A 19,520-nucleotide genomic window follows, 5' to 3' on the forward strand; every position below is an offset into this window, starting at 1 on the left:
TGGAGTTTCCTTCTCCGCTGAGTTGTGTCATGGTCCACCTCCATTCACAACAAGAGGAGGCAGGAGAGAAGAACTTAGATCTGACCCATTGATTGGGGGATTGCTTAGCTCACTCAATCACTGCTGCTTCTGCCGCTTGGCACACAGGTAGTCCTGTCTTGTAGCCTCACTGGGTTGACAGCTCACTTTTACATGCTTGCCCTGGCATGCCCCTCTGCATTCCTCTTTGAACGGGGGTTGATTCCTGGTTTCATGGTTACGGTGAAGAGGGAGATGTGCCGTACCATGAGGCCACCAGTTTGATGGAATACCATTCTGCTGTAGCTCAATGGCCCAGAGTGCCTCACAGATGCCTAGTCCTCAGTTGCCAGATCCATTTGAAATCTACCCCTTTTAGCACTGTTAGTGCCAGACCACATGTTGGAGGGCATGCTCTGCTCCCACGGAATATTGCAGCATATTTCACCCCACATAGCTGCCAGCATGGACCTCCAGTTAATAATTGGGAGCCTTAAATCTGACATGCAAAATTGGCTGCCTTTCTCTCTGGTGTAGGCAGTTAATCAGAGTATCTATCCACTCCATGGAAAGCTCCTCCATGCAATAATGTCAGGGAGCAACCCTAATGCAGCTCTCTGCTATTTTCATAACACTGCCCCCCGACATCACCACTAAAAGCACCACCGAGGTGACAAGAAACCTTGTTGGACCTTTCTGGGAATATTCCAGCTATCACATTTCCTATATTGTAACAGCAACTGTACACCTAATGTATTGGGATCAGTGTCAAGCACTTTAGGAAATTGTGGGGAGCCTTCAAAATAACAGTTGTTCTTTTCTTTTAGTCACATTCTCAGGACAGCAGTTTTTTTCCTGTTACAATTAGGTGTTCCCATTTCCTACACTGCCCATTGTAGCCAGATTATCTCATAAGTGTTAAATTTTGTGGAACCAAATTGATTCCAGCCAAACTAATTTGATATTTGATGCAATGATAACTATCTCTCTCTCTCTCTCTCGATTTCGGAAAAAACAAAAGAACCAATCATTGACCTCAGAGCTGGAGGTGGACAGAGTCGAGAGAGTCAAATTCCTCAGAGTGACGATAGCCAACCATCTGCCCTGGATCTCCCATGTAGATGTGATGCTCAAGGCGGCACAATAATGTCTCTTCTTCCTCAGGCAACTTAGGACATTCAGGATATCCATAAGGACTCTCACTAACTTCGACAGATATACCACAGAAAGCATACTGTCAGGGTGCTTGATATCCTGGTATGGCAATTCAGAACTGCAGTAAGGAACTGCAGAAAGCTGTGTGCGCATCCCAGACCATCACGGAAGATAACCTTTCATCCATGGATTCCATTTTCACTTCTCACTGCCATGGAAAGGCTGCCAAAACCAAAGAGCCCTCTGACCCCGGTAATACCCCTTCCCAACATACAGAAGTTTGAACACATACAGGTTCAAGAACAGCTTCTTCTCTGCTGTTATTAGACTGCTGGATGGACTTCTCTAACTTCAAATAACACTGGTCTTGCTTTGTGCATGTCCTTTGTGTAACCCTCACTCTGTCTAAGCACCCTACAACCTGTATGTCCTTGTTTACTATAATCTGCCTGTACTGCTCACAAAACAAAGCTTTTCACTGTACTTGGGGATATGTGACTAGAATGAATCAAATCAAACCATTTGTCTATATTTCACTGTAGAAAAAAACGATTTCAATTCAATGGATGAGAATTTGAACTAAACCTAGAAGTGGTTGAAGCAGCAGATTAAAATAACCAAGCTTTCCTTTTTTACAATTCAAACTACTTACCATTGACAGCATCTACTAGCGACAATGACTCTATTAAATATTTATTTAAATTCAAGCCTACCTGAGTATAATGGGTGCACACTGGCCCAACACATCTATAGGGACACCACGGGTTACATTCTTGAGGATATGGATACATGTAATCTCGAACTTCATCATACCATGCTTGAACATGAAAGGTAGGCGGCCGATATCTGTGGATTTAATTTTTACTTTTAAAAAACACGACAGCAATCTTTAAAGACAAAAATCTGAAATACATATAAACTCTGCAACAACCTAATTCATGCTATTCGGGGATAGTATGCAATACCTGCCCCAGTGTGCTCCCAGATTCTGCCCTATCGAAGGCAGCAGATAAGCTGGACCATGTTCCCATTGGCAACCTGCAGCCCAAGCTTCTGAAGATCTTTCCAATTCATTGTCCCATGTCTGCAAAGGAAGGAGTTCAAACAAAAGGTAGTTCAGAGACAAACGTGGAGCGTGCAGAACAGAACAACCCCAACTAAAAAGGTCACATTGGCAACGAGTCAGAAATGTTTCTGTCAACTAAATCCACCGTAAGAGGCTGGCTCAGTTGTGTCGAGTAGGGGAAAGGAGGCAGTTTGGGAGGTTCAATAGTTAGGGAACAGACAGGCATTTCTCGGTTGAGAAATATGATTTCAGAATGCTGTAGCACATCCCTGCTGCTGGGGTCCAGAATGGCACTGAGTGGTTGCAGAGCCACTAAAATCCTTTAGGGAAGAAACTGCCATCCTTACCTGGACTTGACTACATGTGACTCCAGACCCACAGCAATGTGGTTGACTCGTAACTGCCCTCTGAGCAATTAGGGATGGGCAATAAATACTAGCCGAGCCCGTGACACCCTCATCACAAGAATGAATTAAGAAAAAAAACCTTCTAAAGATGAAGGATACCAGCTGGAGGCCACAGTTTATATTGGTACCAATGGCATAGATAGAACAAGGAATGAGGCAGAATTTACAGGATAAGATTAGTAATCAGGACTCCATACTAGCACCCACTGGATTACACTCAATATCACAATCTAGCGAGGATGGAAAAAGGTGAATGCAAAGTTGGGCATTCGGTGCATTAGGGACGGCTTTAAAATACTAAGCTGTGGGGAGTTGTTCTCGGGAGCTGGGACTAGGTCAAACCAGACAGATGTGCCCTGGCTCTGTTGAGGGCCAATGTCCTCTCAGGGCAGCTTGCCCTCAGAGGGGTTTCAAAATATTTTAGCAGGGCAAAGGGAATCAGGGTGTCGAATTAGAAAGGAGAATCAAAGCACTGAAAGGATTCAGAGACAGAGATAGCACCAGAGTAAGATATTACATGGTGGTCAGGCCAAGGAAGAAAACTACAAGCTCTCATTCAGGTTGACAGTATAGAGAGCCAAATTTATAAAACGTAAATGAGATTGGGGGAGCTGTTGTTGCAGATAGTTACCCAGGAATATGATGTTGTGCAACAATGGAGACCTGGCACAAAAGAAAAGGGTAGATACCTGCATTTAAAATATTCCTGAGTATTCAGAAAAGACCGAGAAGGAAGAAAGGACATTACTGACGAAGGAGAATGTTGCAGTGGTGGAGATAGACACCCTGGAGATGTCAAGAATGAAATCTATTTGATTGGAGTTTAGAAACAACAAGGATGTCATTACACAGCTGGATATATTCTACAGGCCACAACCAGTAGAAAGAGAGGGTACATTTCCCAGAATATTACAGAGAGACTGAAGATCTACAGTGTAGTGCAAGTGCAGGATTTCAACCATTCCTGAGAGAGACTGGGATAGAAACAGGATTTCAACCATCCCGGAGATAGACTGGGAAAGACTGGGATAGGAGTAGTGTAAGGGCAAAAGAAAGAAGAAATTCGGAAACGTGTTCAGGAGGATTTTTCTTGATCATCACCTTTCTGCCTCATCAGAAGTCATGATGGGTCCAGACAGAGAGAAACTGTTCTCATTGGCAGAAGGGTCAAGAATCAAAGGACTCATTTTAAATGATTGGCCAAAGAAGCAACAATTTTACAGATTGATTTTTTTAATGTTGCGAATGGTCATAATAGACAATAGGTGCAGGAGTAGGCCATTCTGCCCTTTGAGCCTGCACCACTATTCATTATGATCATGGCTGATCATCCTCAATCTGTACTGAGTACAAGCTCAATCTTTTTTTTAAAAAATGGGAATTAGATAAGCACCAGAGGGAGAAGAAACATGGGACGAACAGGGAAAGGGAAGACGAATGCAGCCGCTGGATTGCTCTTGAAGAGAGTTGTCATAGACCTGATAGTCTGCAGAAGACCCTCAAAGACCATCTTCAGAAGAGAGTGAGAGTACATGGCCAGGAAGGCAAACCCTCAACATCTGGCCTGAAGGACCTTGAAGCAGTATCGCAAGAAGTCTAATGACCACAGCTGCTGGGCAAGTTCCATGAATGCATCTTAGTCTGACATCTCCCACCCAACATAATACCGGCGTCTAATGTTGCTCAGTGTACCACAGTCTCTTCACTCACATAGCAACACTCCCTGATATTTAGGACACTGCTGTTGGCAGTCCTTAAGCTAATGTTTAGTCCAATTGCAAACTGGCCTTCCAATTCCTTAAATCTTAATGTTGTTAATCAACCTTTTATGGAATAGCTTGCCAAGTGCTTTCTTGAAAATTCACAGAAATAACATTCATTATCCTCAGAGTGAGACGTCTTTAACCAACTGTTCTGCCATCCACCCTCAGTTTCTCCTTCTTCATTGCAGCATTCACTCTCATATCCATTTGTGGAGTGCTTTAGGAGCTAGTAGCTTTGTAAAGGGCACCACATTTATGCTGTCATTCTAAGTAAATTGAAAAAATTTTAACACTTGGAGACATGTAAATTTCTGACACATTCCCTCATTTCATATTTTTGTATTGTCCACACTTTATTACAAAAGCAAGCATTTTCTTATAAAAGCATCTTTACAGTATCAAAATGTCCTTTGAGGTGTTACACACCAAATGTGCTTGACTTCCAGGAACATCCATCTAGTGAATACTCTCACCCCCAACCCTTTTACAAACAGAAGTATTACTCCCCATCCTTGATTTTAATCCTGTGCTTAGAATTCTCATTTTTCTTTGTCCATCTCCCTTCTCTGGTCAGCACATTCTCTCCAAAAAGTGAAGATATTTTTACGTAGGTTGAAATCTATATAAAAAAAGGGCAGATTTGTTGTAGCTAACAGCGGCTTCCTGCTCCTGAAAATTCTAATGCTCCCTTGAGGAATTAAGCAAAAATGAACATGACTTTTCCTTCCTTTCTCCATGACTGTATTCTCTGTAAAGCTGTGCTGTAATAATAGCCTGCATCCATGTAAATAACTCCTGTCATTTATTGTAACAGCTGTGACAACAGCAGTCCCAATCTTACTATTTCATTACCTATGCCGTTAAGTTCAATGGAATCGTTAGGTCAGTCTTCCTGTTGGTTTTAATAAATTACAACCAGTAATTATATCATAAAAGAAATGTGGTGAAATTTAAATAAAAGGGTCATGCCATCTTTCTAAAATTACATCTGTACATTGGGAAAAAAGACTGGTGTTTGTTTTTAGTCTCAGCAAGATTGGTCTAATTCAAATTACAGAATGAAGAAACCTTCTTTTGTGATTCGGGTCTGTTTCCTATCCTCTTCGTTCATGATCATACATCATTTGCATTTCAATCATTCATCATCTTCTGCCTCAAGGGACACAGCTATTTATTTTTCATCCATGGAGCTACTCCGGTTCTCCTTATTTTTCCCAGACCAAACTATCAGTGAGGTCAATCTACTGTTTGAACCATGCTTTCAGATCCTGGAAAAATTATCTGTGTGACTTCTGTTAACAAAACTTTCAGACTTAGACCAGTATATGAACACATGAACGAATGTTTTTCTAAGCAAACTCTGGGCATTAAATTGAATTCCATACAGCCCGTTATTCGGGTGCTATAGGTGCCTTTTGGGAAGTGCCAACTTTTGGCTACATATTATTAAAGCACTTCACAGGGCACAATTAACTCCCACTAGAGTATGTAGAGCAGGGAGATTGCCATATTGATGCATTTGCAGTGATGATTTAATGCCAACTATACCATTCCAGAGCTCAATGCTTGAACAAATGCCTTGTTTGAACCCTGCACTACTGACCATGGGCTGGCATGGTGGCTCAGTGGTTAGCACTGCTGCCTCACAGAGCCAGGGACCTGGGTTTGAACTGTCTGTGTGGAGTTTGCATGTTTTCCCGGTGTCTGCATGGGTTTCCTCTGGGTGCTCCGGTTTCCTCCCACAATCTGAAAGACATGCAGGCCAGGTGAATTGGCCATGCTAAATTGCCCATAGTGTTAGCTGCATTAGTAAATGTAGGGTAGGGGAATGGTCTGGATGGGTTACTCTTTGGAGGGTTAGTGTGGACTTGTTGGGCCGAAGGGCCTGTTTCCAGACCATAGGGACTCTAACCTACTCATTCAATGATGACTGACCTCCCACCAACACCAGTTAAAAAGGGGTCATCTGCCACTTAGATTAGATTACTTACAGTGTGGAAACAGGCCCTTCGGCCCAACAAGTCCACACCGCCCCGCCGAAGCGCAACCCACCCATACCCCTACATTTACCCCTTACCTAACACTACGGGCAATTTAGCATGGCCAATTCACCTGACCTGCACATCTTTGGACTGTGGGAGGAAACCCACGCAGACACGGGGAGAACGTGCAAACTCCACACAGTCAGTCGTCTGAGGCGGGAATTGAACCCGGGTCTCAGGCGCTGTGAGGCAGCAGTGCTAACCACTGTGCCACCGTGCCGCCCACTTGCAGATCAGTTGCTGGTTGACCCCTTTTAAAAGGAATACACAAACATACAAATTAGAAGTTTCTAGTCCGGGTCTAATTCTACAAGTGGTTGGCATGCCTGCTAGTTGTTTCAAGTTGCCAGTCCTCCATCCAAACTGAAGGATTTGGTACAAACCAGACACAAGTGGAGCTTCGAGTCTAAGTACAAAGATCAGATCCTCCCAGCTACGAACAGTTCTGGTGAAAAGTTATCAGATTCAAAATGTTAACTGCTTTCTCTCCATAGATGCTGCCAGACCTGCTGAGTTTCTCCAGCAATTTCACTTTCGCTTTCAGATCTCCAGCTTCCACAGTCCTTTGCTATATTTAATCAGAGCTTGGGGCTTATCATTTCTGGCAGGGAAGTGATCAGGCTTGGACACACGACCATGTTGCAACGCTCATGACTAATACCTCAAAGTCCACTGGAGCACAGGCAGAAATCACCCCAAGTCTGGAAGTACAGACGGTTGTCACGTGAACTGCCACTCCTGTCATCCTGATATTCAGTGTTTAAAGAGGGGAGCAGCGACCATGACAGTACAGCAATCCGGCTTCTGCAGACGAACCTCAGGATGACAGCATTTATGCTCCAAGCCTGAGAAGGTGCAATCGGACACTGGCCTTAATGGCTCATCATTCTCCTGTAGGCTAATGTATTAGGTCCTCATCTGAGTCACTGTATCAGTGATTCAATACAAAAGGAGGCCCTTCAGCCCATTGAGTCTGTGCCACCAATGTCTCATCTTAGTGGCAAAACTTTGTGCAACTTCTCCCTCTGGTAAACCATACCTCCCTACATCCCTTACTCACAGGCCATTCGTGTCCAGAATCCCACTATGTGCGGATCTTCTAAACCAGGCTTTCCTAAACGGTAGGTCATGCCCCCCTTAAATGGGGATACCAGCCGAGACTTTGAGGTCATAAGCTACACTACAGTAATGGCCGCCGAGGGGCTCCAACCAATTGCTAACAGCTGTGAGGTCCATTTAAATGGCACAGGTTGTTAAGGAGTCAATGTGGCCTCACTGCCCAAGATTAAGGCCCGAACCTGATAGGGAGTAGGTTCTTTGTATGTAAAATCTTGTGGATACAGCAGCTTCCCTGCTGCGGCACTCAACAGATCACGTGCTCTCTCACAGGCAACTTCCTCTTTACAGCTACTTACCGCACCCACCCCCCCCATCCCCACCTCCACACTAGCATTCGCCTCCCACCCTCACAGACATTTCCTCCCCTCTTCCCCCATCATGCAGCCACTCCACCCTCTCATAATCCCCACTGCTTATAATGCTTGGGAATCTCCGAAAATCAAAATGGACCTCCGATGAGAAAATATATGGGAAGTATTGGTCTAAAGATTCACCTAAAGTTTGTGCAGTAACAGTATCTGAGCTGGTGGAGGAGAGTGTGAAATCACACCTGTGTTGTTCATTTGTGGGATTTAAGTGTCATTCAAAAGGCCCCAATTTATTTCCCATCCCTAATTGCCCTGATAAAAGTCGTGGCAAGTTACCTTGACAACTGAAGCCCGTGCTAAGCCATTTCATGGAGCATTTCAGACTTGGCCACATAAACGCCAGAAACAGGTAAGGAAAGCAAATCTTCCACTCTGAAAGAACCTTTGTGACCTGGATGGATTATTGCAGCAACTCACCAGTTAGATGTTCACCATCACTAATGAATAATCATAACTGGAATTTTAAAATAGACAGAATTCAAACTGCCCAGATAAACTCATTTCTTTTCTGGCTCAGCAATCGAGTCCCTTGGGTTAATAATCCTTCAACATAGCCAACCCACTCTTATTCCCATGTCTTCCAATTATTCCTTTGCCAGTCGACCAGTTGCACTTCGAGTGTCTAACAGTAGCAGGGTAGAAGGGTGATGGTGTGGTGTGGGGCAGCAGTCTTATTATGCAGAAATCAGTTATTTTATGCTCTCTTACGTTCTATGCCTCCCGTTCAGAAAGAGACAGAAAATTCTGCCTGAATATTATGTAATCTGTTGATATTACAGCATTGGTCTTGCCTAATGTATGGAAACTATGTGAGTCTAAGGATAGCAGCTGTGCTGTATATGTGTGAGGCCATTGAGGAGCATCTAAATGATGCAATGAGCCCCGTTGATGAAAATTAATGATGTGGATGGCGGGAATTGAGCATTTTCAGAATTTGGCATTTGAAGATGCAATCGCTGACCTTGATTACTCATGTGAGGTGACTGAAATTCTTAATGGCATAAAATCCAGATCCTCTGGGAAAAGGATTCTGGCATTGACCTTCGTTGCTATCTGCTCAAAAGACAGTGGGAGCACTGTCAGAGTCAGCTCCTGGCCCACTGTGGATAGAGAGCATCACATCCCTACTTTTCATTCCTCCATCAAGGTCTCTAGGGCAGTGTCTAAAAACGTTGGAAGCCTTGCTCTACTATTCCACTCTTCAATGCTACCCCAGTTCAGGTCCATTTCTACATGCTGCAACACCCTGCATCAATAACCATGCAACTCCCCTTGCTGAATACATGCTATCTTTATACAGAGCAAGCTAGCGTTACCAAGTTATCATTTTGGGCCCTAGCTGACGTGTGCAATGAATGAATAGCATGATTAATGCTAACTGCACACAGTAAATAAGCATGTTACCTGCATTGCAATCAACCAGTTTGGGCTATTTAGTTAAACATTGCATCTATTTTGGAGGCGATCAGATTTAGCTCCACCCTGTTTAATCATTTTGTTTTAAGTTCATGCAGGGGATGTGGGTGTCATTGCCAACCAGCACGTTTGCTGATCCCCAGTTGCCCTTGAACTGAGTGGTTTGCTAGGCTATTTCAGGGGGTAGTCAAGGCTATGGTGCTGGAAAAGCACAGCAGGTCAGGCAGCATCCAAGGAGCAGGAGGATCGACATTTCGGGCATAAGCCCTTCATCAGAAATGAGCTCATTCCTGATGAAGGGCTTATGCCCCGAAACATTAATTCTCCCGCTCCTCGGATGCTGCTTGACCTGCTGTGCTTTTCCAGCATCTGCAGTCCTCATGTTCTCCCATTTCAGGAGGTAGTTGAAAGGCAACCACATTGCTCTGGGTATGGAGTCATATGTGAGCCAAACCAAGTGAACATGGCAGATTTTGTTGCCTGAAGGACATTAGTGAGCTAGGTAGGTTTCTCCTACCAACCAGCAATGGTTTCATAGTCATTAGTAAATTCTTACTTTGAAATCTACCATTTTGTCATATAAATTCAAACAAATAATTTATACAAAATGGCTTACGTAGTTGCAGCTTTTTCTGCCTTTATTTTGTATTTGCAATATTTTTTTTAATTTCATGCGCAGAACAAGCAATCTGAAAAACTAGTGAATTCTGTCAGTATGCTTTGATCAAAAATTAATGATTTCCAAATTGCATTTGGCTTCACGTTGTAACTTCAAGCTTGCAACCTATTGGCAGTCTTAGTAAAAGCATGCACTTTACTTATTCTTTCCGGTTAGTTAATTGATTGCTTTTCATTGAAAGCAATCACACATCCACCAATCCGTGGTACAACAGGGCAGCTACTGACGTCAAATGTTATTGCGAACTGTTGCAGAATGCAGGGAGTACTGCTGGATCTGAGAGAGGGGCTTAAAAAACAGAACTATGTGATCAGATATTTCCGCAAAAGCAGTTTGGATTTTAGCTACAAGTTAGAGAAGTATTGGAGGGAAAGAAAAGATGTTATTCTACTTTAAAACATTTGTTTATGGTCATTATTGTTCAATCAAAATGACTGTGGCAAGAAAACTGGCATAATTTCAAGAAATTTGCAAACTTCAACAAGTGAACTGCAGAGTGGAGCAATGATAATTATTTTATGCATTGACTGTAGCTATGAATCAATGCCAAAATCCTACTAAAATATTACAGCACAAGTAATTAAAAAAAGACATCTTAAGTGCTGATTTTTGTTCTATAGAACAAACTCAAATGGTATAAGTGAGCTAATTCGATGACAGAAGTGTTTGGGAAATTCTGAGTCACTAGAAATACCTCAGCACCAGGCTTATAAAGGAGTAACTTCAACTTTATGCTCTTGTCCTCAGCAGTCCTGCCTGCACAGAAATTTAGGTGAACATTACACATGATTTTCCAATTCACAATTTAAACAGTTGGAAAACTATGTTGAGCCTGGATCTGAATTTCTAACATAAACTATTGCAAAGTGAACCTCAGTCACAAAGTGAAGAAATTACTTGTGGAATCCAATGGACATTCTTATTACTTTCTAAACATTGAAATCCAAACAAGACAGCCATCTGGAGGAACACACACATAACACTTGAGTCAAGCTCCTGAATTGTGCTTTTCATTGATGCAAACCTGCAAAAGTATAGCATAGCAGAAGCTATGCCTGAACACAGGTCACACAATGTATTGCTGTGATAACAGCTTATATTGTACATCTTTTGACACTTAAGTTGTATCTTGAACCATTTAATGCCCATTGACATAACCCTTACAAACATATTATCTTTTCACATATTAATTCGCATGGTGACATTTTAAATTTACATTTTTTTTACTTTTCAACACATCCATCATGTTTTAGAGTAGGAAACAGGTGGATTTGTATAACAGCTTGGTATTTCTCATTTTCACGAATTGGCTTTCAACTTTTTGATACAACATTTCACTAAAAGATTATATAAGTGTGGCACAGTGGTTAACACTGCTGCCTCACAGCACCAGGGACCCGGGTTCAATTCCTGCCTCGGGCAACTGTGTGTGGAGTTTGCACATTGTCTGCGTGGGTTTCCTCTGGGTGCTCCGGTTTCCTCCCACAATCCAAAGATGTGCAGGCCAGGTGAATTGGCTATGCTAAGTTGTCCATAGTGTTAGGTGTAGGGGAATGGGTCTGGGTGGGTTGCTCTTCGGAGGGTCGGTGTGGACTTGTTGGGCCGAAGGGCCTGTTTCCACACTCTAGGGAATCTAATCATGAACAGACAGTAAGCAGTTTAAGGCACACAACAAGAATGACTGTTCCTATACTTGTTGTGATTTCAGTAATCTAGCCAATTGGGTAAAAGCTTAACATTTTCTGCATATAAATTTACTTCATATTTAGGTAAATAAAAACAATTGATGAATGACGGCTACCAGAAAGCTTAGTTACCCCAAACATTTCATTGTCTCAGGATATCTATTCTCTTCTAGTTGATTCAAGTTACCTTTACACAGGCAAAATCATAAATTATTATATATGCAGGCTAATATTAAGGCAATTGGAAACAAGAAGAAACATAATTAAAAACCCTAGTTAGAAAAGGCATATAAATTACTTTCCATATCAACATCTAGTCAAACACAAACTGTTCTAGCAGCAGCACAATGTGCACATAAGTGCACTTTATGCACATAAGTAATTGTCAATATTAGTATTAGGCCTTAAAATATAACAAACTATTTTTATTGGTAGCACTTGCATAATATTACAAGTTGAAAAAGTTAGTTAAATACACACATGGCCATTTATTCTCTTGCTGTCACCTGCATACCCACCATCCAGAAGTCAACATGAGCCTTTGGAAAGAAACACTTTCTGCTGCTGCTCTCTCTCTCTCTCTCTCTCTCTCTCTCTCTGTGCAGAGTAGGATTTTGCAGATTTGCCGTATCACTGGAGAAATGACCGGTGCTGTTGTAAATTCTATTCCCTCTTCATGGAAATGAAAAGTGCAGGTGTGGTTCCTATGTTAGACTGCCACATACAGGTAGCTGCTCTCAGTTTCCAAAAGCAAAAAGGAAATTCTACAGTAAAGCTCACCAACTTTTGATGAGAGACTTTAACACTTTAGTGCTAGCCATCAATGTGGTCCTACCACGTTTTAAAACAGGCTCATCAAGTAAAGTTTCTTCCAGGATGTTGCATGATATTTTCATCAAATGTTAACATGTTCCTATCTAAATCTAAAAATGTTCAATAATTATTCTGGCAGATATTGCAGTGTGTTACCTGACTATTTAAAATTGATTGTCAACAATTTCACATGGTTCCCTTTGCCTGCTGGTCACACACACCCCCCCACACACAATATTTCCAATTAAAATAATGAAGGTAAGTCAATGTGTAACTGATTTGCTCCAACAAATTAAAAAGGGTGATAAATTATTCTATGAGCACACAATCATTTCACAAAGTGAACAGAAATCCAACGATTGGCTTCAGGAATGAATATTCAAGGCTACACATGCTATCGTAAGGACAGACTGATGGGCAGAGGGGGTGGGGTGGCCATGTTGGTAAGGGATGATATTCAGTCCCTTGCACGGGGGGACCTAGAATCAGGAGCTGGAGAGACAGTATGGATGGAGCTGAGAAATTCTAAGGGTAAAAAGACCCTCTTGGGAGTTATCTACAGGCCCCCAAACAGTAGTCTGGAGCTGAAATTGGCCTGTCGCAAAGATGATACTACAGTTGTTATGGGGGATTTCAACATGCAGGTAGACTGGGAGAATCAGGATGGTATTGGACCTCAAGAAAGAGACTTTGTGGAGTGCCTCCGAGATGGATTCTTAGAACAGCTGGTGCTGGAGCCTACCAGGGAGAAGGCAATTCTGGATCTGGTATTGTGTAACGAACCAGAATTGGTCAGAGACCTCGAAGAGAAGGAGCCATTGGGAAGTAGTGACCATAATACAATAAGCTTCAATCTGCAATTTGAGGCGGAGAGGGTACAATCAGAAGTGACAATATTTCTGTTGAATAAAGGGAACTATGGAGCTATGAGGGAGGAGCTGGTCAAAGTTCAATGGTGCAATACCTTAGCAGGAATGACAGTGGGGAACAATGGCAGATATTTCTGGGTATAATGCAGAAGATGCAGGATCAGTTCATTCCAAAAAGGAAGAAAGATCCTAGGAGGAGGCATGGGTGGCCGTGGCTGACGAGGGAAGTTAAGAAACATATAAAGTTAAAAGAGAAAGTATAACATAGCAAAGATAAGTGGGAAAATGGAGGACTGGGAAGCTTTTAAAGAACAACAGAGGATTACTAAGAAGGAAATATGCAGAGAAAAAATGAGGTATGAAGGTAAACTGGACAAAAATATAAAGGAGGATAGTAAAAGCATTTTTAGGTATGTGAAAAGCAAAAAAATGGTTAAGACTAAAATTGGGCCCTTGAAGACAGAAACAGGGGAATATACTATGGGGAACAAAGAAATGGCAGAAGAATTGAATTGGTACCTCAGATCTGTGTTCACTGGGGAAGACACAAGCAATCTCCCTGAGGTAACAGTGGCTGAAGGACCTGAACATAAGCGACAGTTAGTCTGACCTCAGTGGTGGGAAAGATGCTGGAGTCTATTATAAAGTATGAAATTACGACACATCTGATTAGTAGTAACAGGATAGGTCAGAGTCAGCATGGATTTATGAAGGGGAAATCATGCTTGACTAACCTTCTCGAATTTTTTGAGGATGTGAATCTGAAGATGGACGAGGGAGATCCAGTAGATGTAGTGTACCTGGAAAGCTTTTGATAAAGTCCCACATAGGAGGTTAGTGAGCAAAATTAGGGTGCATGGTATTGGGGGCAAAGCACTAACTTGGATTGAAAGTTGGTTGGCTGATAGGAAACAAAGAGTAGTGATAAACGGCTCCATTTCGGAATGGCAGGCAGTGACCAGTGGGGTACCGCAGGGATCAGTGCTGGGACCGCAGCTTGTTACAATATATATTAATGATATAGAAGATGGTATTAGTAATAACATTAGCAAATTTGCTGATGATACTAAGTTGGGTGGCAGGGTGAAATGTAAGGAGGATGTTAGAAGATTACAGGGTGACCTGGACAGGTTAGGGGTGAGTGGTCAGATGCATGGCAGATGCAGTTTAATGTGGATAAATGTATGGTTAACCATTTTGGTGGCAAGAACAGGAAGGCGGATTACTACCCATATGGAATCAATTTAGGTAAAGGGGCAGTACAAAGAGATCTGGGTGTTCTTGTACACCAGTCAATGAAGGTAAGCATGCAGGTACAGCAGGTAGTGAAAAAGGCTAATAGCATGCTGGCCTTCATAACAAGAGGGATTGAGTATAGAAGCAAAGAGGTTCTTCTGCAGCTGCACAGGGCCCTGGTGAGACCACACCTGGAGTACTGTGTGCAGTTCTGGTCTCCAAATTTGAGGAAAGACATTCTGGCTATTGTGGGAGTGCAGCGTAGGTTCACGAGGTCAATTCCTGGAATGGCGGGACTACCTTACGCTGAATGACTGGAGCAATTGGGCTTCTATACCCTTGAGTTTAGAAGACTGAGAGGGGATCTGATTGAGACATAAGATTATTAAAGGATTGGACACTCTGGAGGCAGGAAACATGTTTCCGCTGATGGGTGAGTGCCGAACCAGAGGACACAGCTTAAAAATACAGGGTAGATCATTTAGGACAGAGATGAGGAGAAACTTCTTCACTCAGAGAGTGGTGGCTGTGTGGAATGCTTTGCCCCAGAGGGCAGTGGAGGCCCAGTCTCTGGATTCATTTAAGAAAGAGTTGGATAGAGCTCTCAATGATAGTGGAATCAAGGGTTATGGAGATAAGGCAGGAACAGGATACTGATTAAGGATGATCAGCCATATTGAATGGTGGTGCAGTCTCGAAGGGCAGAATGGCCTACTCCTGCACCTATTGTCTATTGAACAATGGGCAGACTTTTACATTGCACTAGGGTTTCCCACGCCTTCAAAGTAAATTCAGAGTCAAGATCACCCCATTCCACTGAGTGGTCATGCAACCAATTAACATTTGACAGGGTGTTAATAAGGAAGAAAAACCACACCCCTGTCTTCCAAGGACTGCCAACCTGGCAATGCAGAGAGCTCTGCAGATGGAGGAGGATGTGAACCAGAATCTGCTGTATCTGCCCAAACTCTCCTGAGGAAACACACCGTCATCGTTGATTTCCAGGAGGCTCAGGAGGAGATGATCAAGGAGCTGGGAGATACATGACCAACCTGAAGAGACTGGGATGGCATGGGAGTGCACCTGTGAGTACCTGATTGCTCAGGTCACCTGGGGGGGGGGGGGGGTGCCATTGGAAAGACTGACTGAACTGGCTGCAGGGACAGAGTTGCTGTGTATAAATCAGAGACCCATAGAGACTTCTACTTTTGTTGAAACACCTCATTGGCCAGCTGCTCTCTGCCTGAGCAGTTGGACTAGACGACCACTGAAAATGCACCTAGCTCCCAACAGAAATCTTCAGACCTGGATGGAGAGGTAAGTGTGGGAATGGGGAGACGTGTAGTTTTGACAGTCCATGCTTGATAGACCTTGGTGAACGGGGGCAGGGGATGGAAAGTTGAGCAGATGGTTAAGTGGAGGGAAAATCTCAAGCCAGGGTCAGGGAGAAGACCATGAGAAGTATGAGGTCGGTGAAGGAGGTAATCTATTTTCCTTGCTCATCAATCTAAGCAGCTAGGGCTCATGGGCTTCCCATTGGGCACTACCACCCTGACAGGAATTATGGGAAGGCAGGAGAAGGCCTATATCTGCCTATTTAGTGTAGACTTTAGGAACTCCATTAATCCAGTGGCAAAAAGGGTGCCTGACAGCTCTCCCATCACAGTGGGCTGTGCTGTGTGGGTGGGGAAGCTGGGTCTGATTGTGGGCACTACTAATGTTTCCTGTGCTATTATGTCCTATTTTACACCCTTGCCTGCCTTCCAAACCACCCGCAGGGTGGCCCAATGTTTGGGAAATGCTGCCCAATGTTTGGGAAATGGAATACTCCAGTTCTATGTTATCTTTTCATTTCTTTGAAAGCAGAGTAGATTGGAAAATGAAGTTTAACTCAGAATTGTGAGCCAGTACATTTCGGTAAGAAGACAGTCCATTTGCTATTTCGAACCATGCAAGTCAAGGTGGGGAGGGGAATAAAGAGATCTTGGAGGACCCATACAGCAATCACCAAAAATTTACACCAAGGCAGCACAGTGGCTCAGCACTGCTGCCTCACAGTGCCAGGGACCTGGGTTTAATTCCATCCTCAAGCACCTGTTTGTATGGGTTTCCTCCGGGTGCTCCAGTTTCATCCAACAATCCAAAGATGTGCAGGTTAGGTAGATCAGCCATGCTAAATTGCCCAGAAAGTGCAGGCTAGGTGGATTAGCCATGGGAAATGCAGGGTTACAGGGATGGAGTGAGTCTGGGTGGGACGCCCCCAAGAGGATTGGTGTGGGCTGAATGGCCTGTTTCCACACTGTACCGATTGTAAAAGTTAGCAAGGCCATTTGAAAAACAAAGCATTAGGCTTTATTTCAAGAGGGATGGAATGGAAATGTGATGGTGTTTTGCTGAACTTATATCAATCTTAGGTTCAATCGCACTTAGTACTGTTTGGAATTTTGACTGCCAAAAGTATGTAGAGACAGGAGGAGTTGCACTGCAGATTTACAAGGATGGTACCAGAAGTGAGTAGAAAAGCTGCAACACCCTTTACTTGAAAGCAAAAAAGTGAAGGGTGACCAATGAGAGATAGTTAAAATTCTGAAAAGTTTTGATGAAATAGACACAGACAGACTGTTTCCACACGTGGGGAGCAGCATAACCAGACGTCATTGATGTAACGTAATGACCATGAAATGGGAAAGGGATTTCAGAAGCATCTTCTTCACCCAAAGATTGGTAAGTACATAGAAGTCACTAGGTGAGGAGGTGGTTGAAGTGAATTGTACATGTACATTCAAGGGAAGCTAGACAAGCATCTGAGCGACAAGGTACAAGGTACAAGGTAATCAAGCCAAATGAGGCAGGATGAGAGGAGATTCAAATGGAGCATAAACCAGTCCGTGCCAGTCTGTTTCTGTATTGCATATCTTATGTCATTCTGTGTAAGATTTTATTCATATAGAGCAATTTGGTGCTGAGACAGGACAAATTTTATTTCACCTGAACAAAACATAGTAAGTATCAGAACTATAAATTTAAGACTTTTTTTTTTGCAGGAATGCAGGACAACTCAGGTCTAATGACTATCTGATGCTATCACTGATTTTTTTTTTGCAACTGTGCATTTGGAAGGAACAAACAAAATGACAATTAAATACCATGAAGGTCAGCTGTGAGTGGAAGGTGATCCTCCATCTGAGAAATGTAATAGTTTTTGCCCCCCCACTCCATGTTATTTCCAAAGGGCAAATCAGAAACACAAATTCACACAATAATGCCAATACAAACACAAACAGTTAGATTGTTCAAAGTCACAAATCACACACCAGGTTATAGTCCAGCAGGTTTCATTGGAAGCATTAGCTTTCAGTGTGCTGCTCCTTCATCAGGTGGTTGCATTGTTAGCTTCAACAGAAGATGAAACCTTCTTCATAATCTGGTAAACTTTAACGGAAGTTGAATAAAAACAAGCTTGTTTCTAACTTTGAACAAGCAATATTGTTTTACTTATTTTTCCTGAAAGATTAAGCTGAAACGATGCTTTAAAGCAGAAGAGGTAAGCACTTACCATATATTCCATATTGGAGGCACTTGGTGATACCTGACTCCTCAGTTTGTTATGAAGATCCAAGATTACTTGTCTGTCCAGATCAGTGATAGATCGCTTGGCCCTTCTGGACGTTATCTGTCCACGTTGACCCGAATATTTTCTCAGGATTGAATCCAAACCATCTGTAAAGTTGTTGTTCACTCGAGTGACTGTTTCACCTGCCAAGAGTTCTTCTTGGTCATTCTTCAATGGAGCCATCGTTACATCCAACTCAGAAGTAACATTGGGGCTCATCATCATAACTGTTTGTGCAATGATTAGTGAAGCACTGAGTCTCATCCATCCCAACCCTGAAGACTTCATGGTGAATGACCACAAAATAATATTCTGGGATTAACTCCACAGCACCACTCCAAATCCCGGTTTGCTTGAAGCTGCGCAGATGAAGAGAACACTGTGGGTTAAAGGACTCAGCATCTTTGTTTGTTACATATACAAGAATAAATGGTCCAGTATTGGGGAAAAGTATGTGCCTAGTGTTGTCATGGAGACAACCAGGACGCTAGTATATCTAGACATCCCGCTACCTGAACCACAAAACACTTGATTGTTTTTAAGAGTTAACACGATAAAAAGGATGGGTTTATGAGAGATTTGTGATGTGGATATAATTCAGGGAGTTCATTCTGTGGAAGTTGCTGGTGTTGCAGCCTAAAGGGGCAGACAGTGCCAGCACAGAGAGAGGATCCTGTTCCCCTGGTTAAGGGGAAACAGAATTCCCAGGAGCTGAAGGAGCCAGAACTGTGCAAGCTGCTGCTATCCTGCATTTCAGTGACTGGGGAACGGTTCCGACTTACCGTCAGGGCTCACAACAACAACTGCTGCTGCTGCTGCAGAGAGAGTGTCAGGACGGGGGGGCTTTCCAGCGGCAGGGAAAGGCTGGGCGATAGGGTCTCTGCTCGGGATAGTGGCAGGATGATCCGCTTTGCTCCGCCACAGTCACCGCTGGGAGCACGGACTGAGCCCCGCCGCTGCCTTTATAGAGCGCCTGGCGCCGTCTCCCCGCCCACAGCCCCGCACCGCGGCTACAGGACCTGCCCCCAGCCCTTCACAGTCAGGGCGGCCAGGGAGAGACAGGGAAAACCTGGTATGGGGGAAAACCGGGAACAGAGAGAAACCGGGAATAGGGGGGGAACCGGGAATGGGGGAGAAACCGGGAACAGAGGAAACTGGGAACAGGGGGAACCGGGAATGGGGGAATACCGGGAACAGAGGAAACTGTGAACAGGGGAAAACCGGGAATGGGCGGAAACCGGGAACAGAGGAAACTGGGAACAGGGGGAAAC

At 43.4% G+C, this 19,520-nt stretch overlaps 1 protein-coding gene across 2 annotated transcripts in view; it reads right to left on the reverse strand.

Annotated features, from left to right (window-relative positions):
• The window catches only part of LOC122549395 (cysteine-rich secretory protein LCCL domain-containing 1-like), a 56,316-nt gene extending 37,077 nt beyond the window's left edge, over positions 1–19,239 (reverse strand). For both annotated transcript variants that reach the window (XM_043689147.1, XM_043689146.1), the window contains exons 1-4: positions 19,032–19,239; positions 18,193–18,608; positions 2,139–2,257; positions 1,887–2,019 (exon numbers count right to left, since the gene is read on the reverse strand). In XM_043689147.1, coding sequence (XP_043545082.1) covers positions 1,887–2,019; positions 2,139–2,257; positions 18,193–18,537 — 597 coding nt within the window. In that variant the 5' untranslated portion in view covers positions 18,538–18,608; positions 19,032–19,239. The remainder of the gene's footprint in view (positions 1–1,886; positions 2,020–2,138; positions 2,258–18,192; positions 18,609–19,031) is intronic.
• Positions 19,240–19,520: the final 281 nt, after the last annotated feature.

Source organism: Chiloscyllium plagiosum, chromosome 4, assembly GCF_004010195.1.
Source record: "Chiloscyllium plagiosum isolate BGI_BamShark_2017 chromosome 4, ASM401019v2, whole genome shotgun sequence".
Taxonomy (NCBI): domain Eukaryota; kingdom Metazoa; phylum Chordata; class Chondrichthyes; order Orectolobiformes; family Hemiscylliidae; genus Chiloscyllium; species Chiloscyllium plagiosum.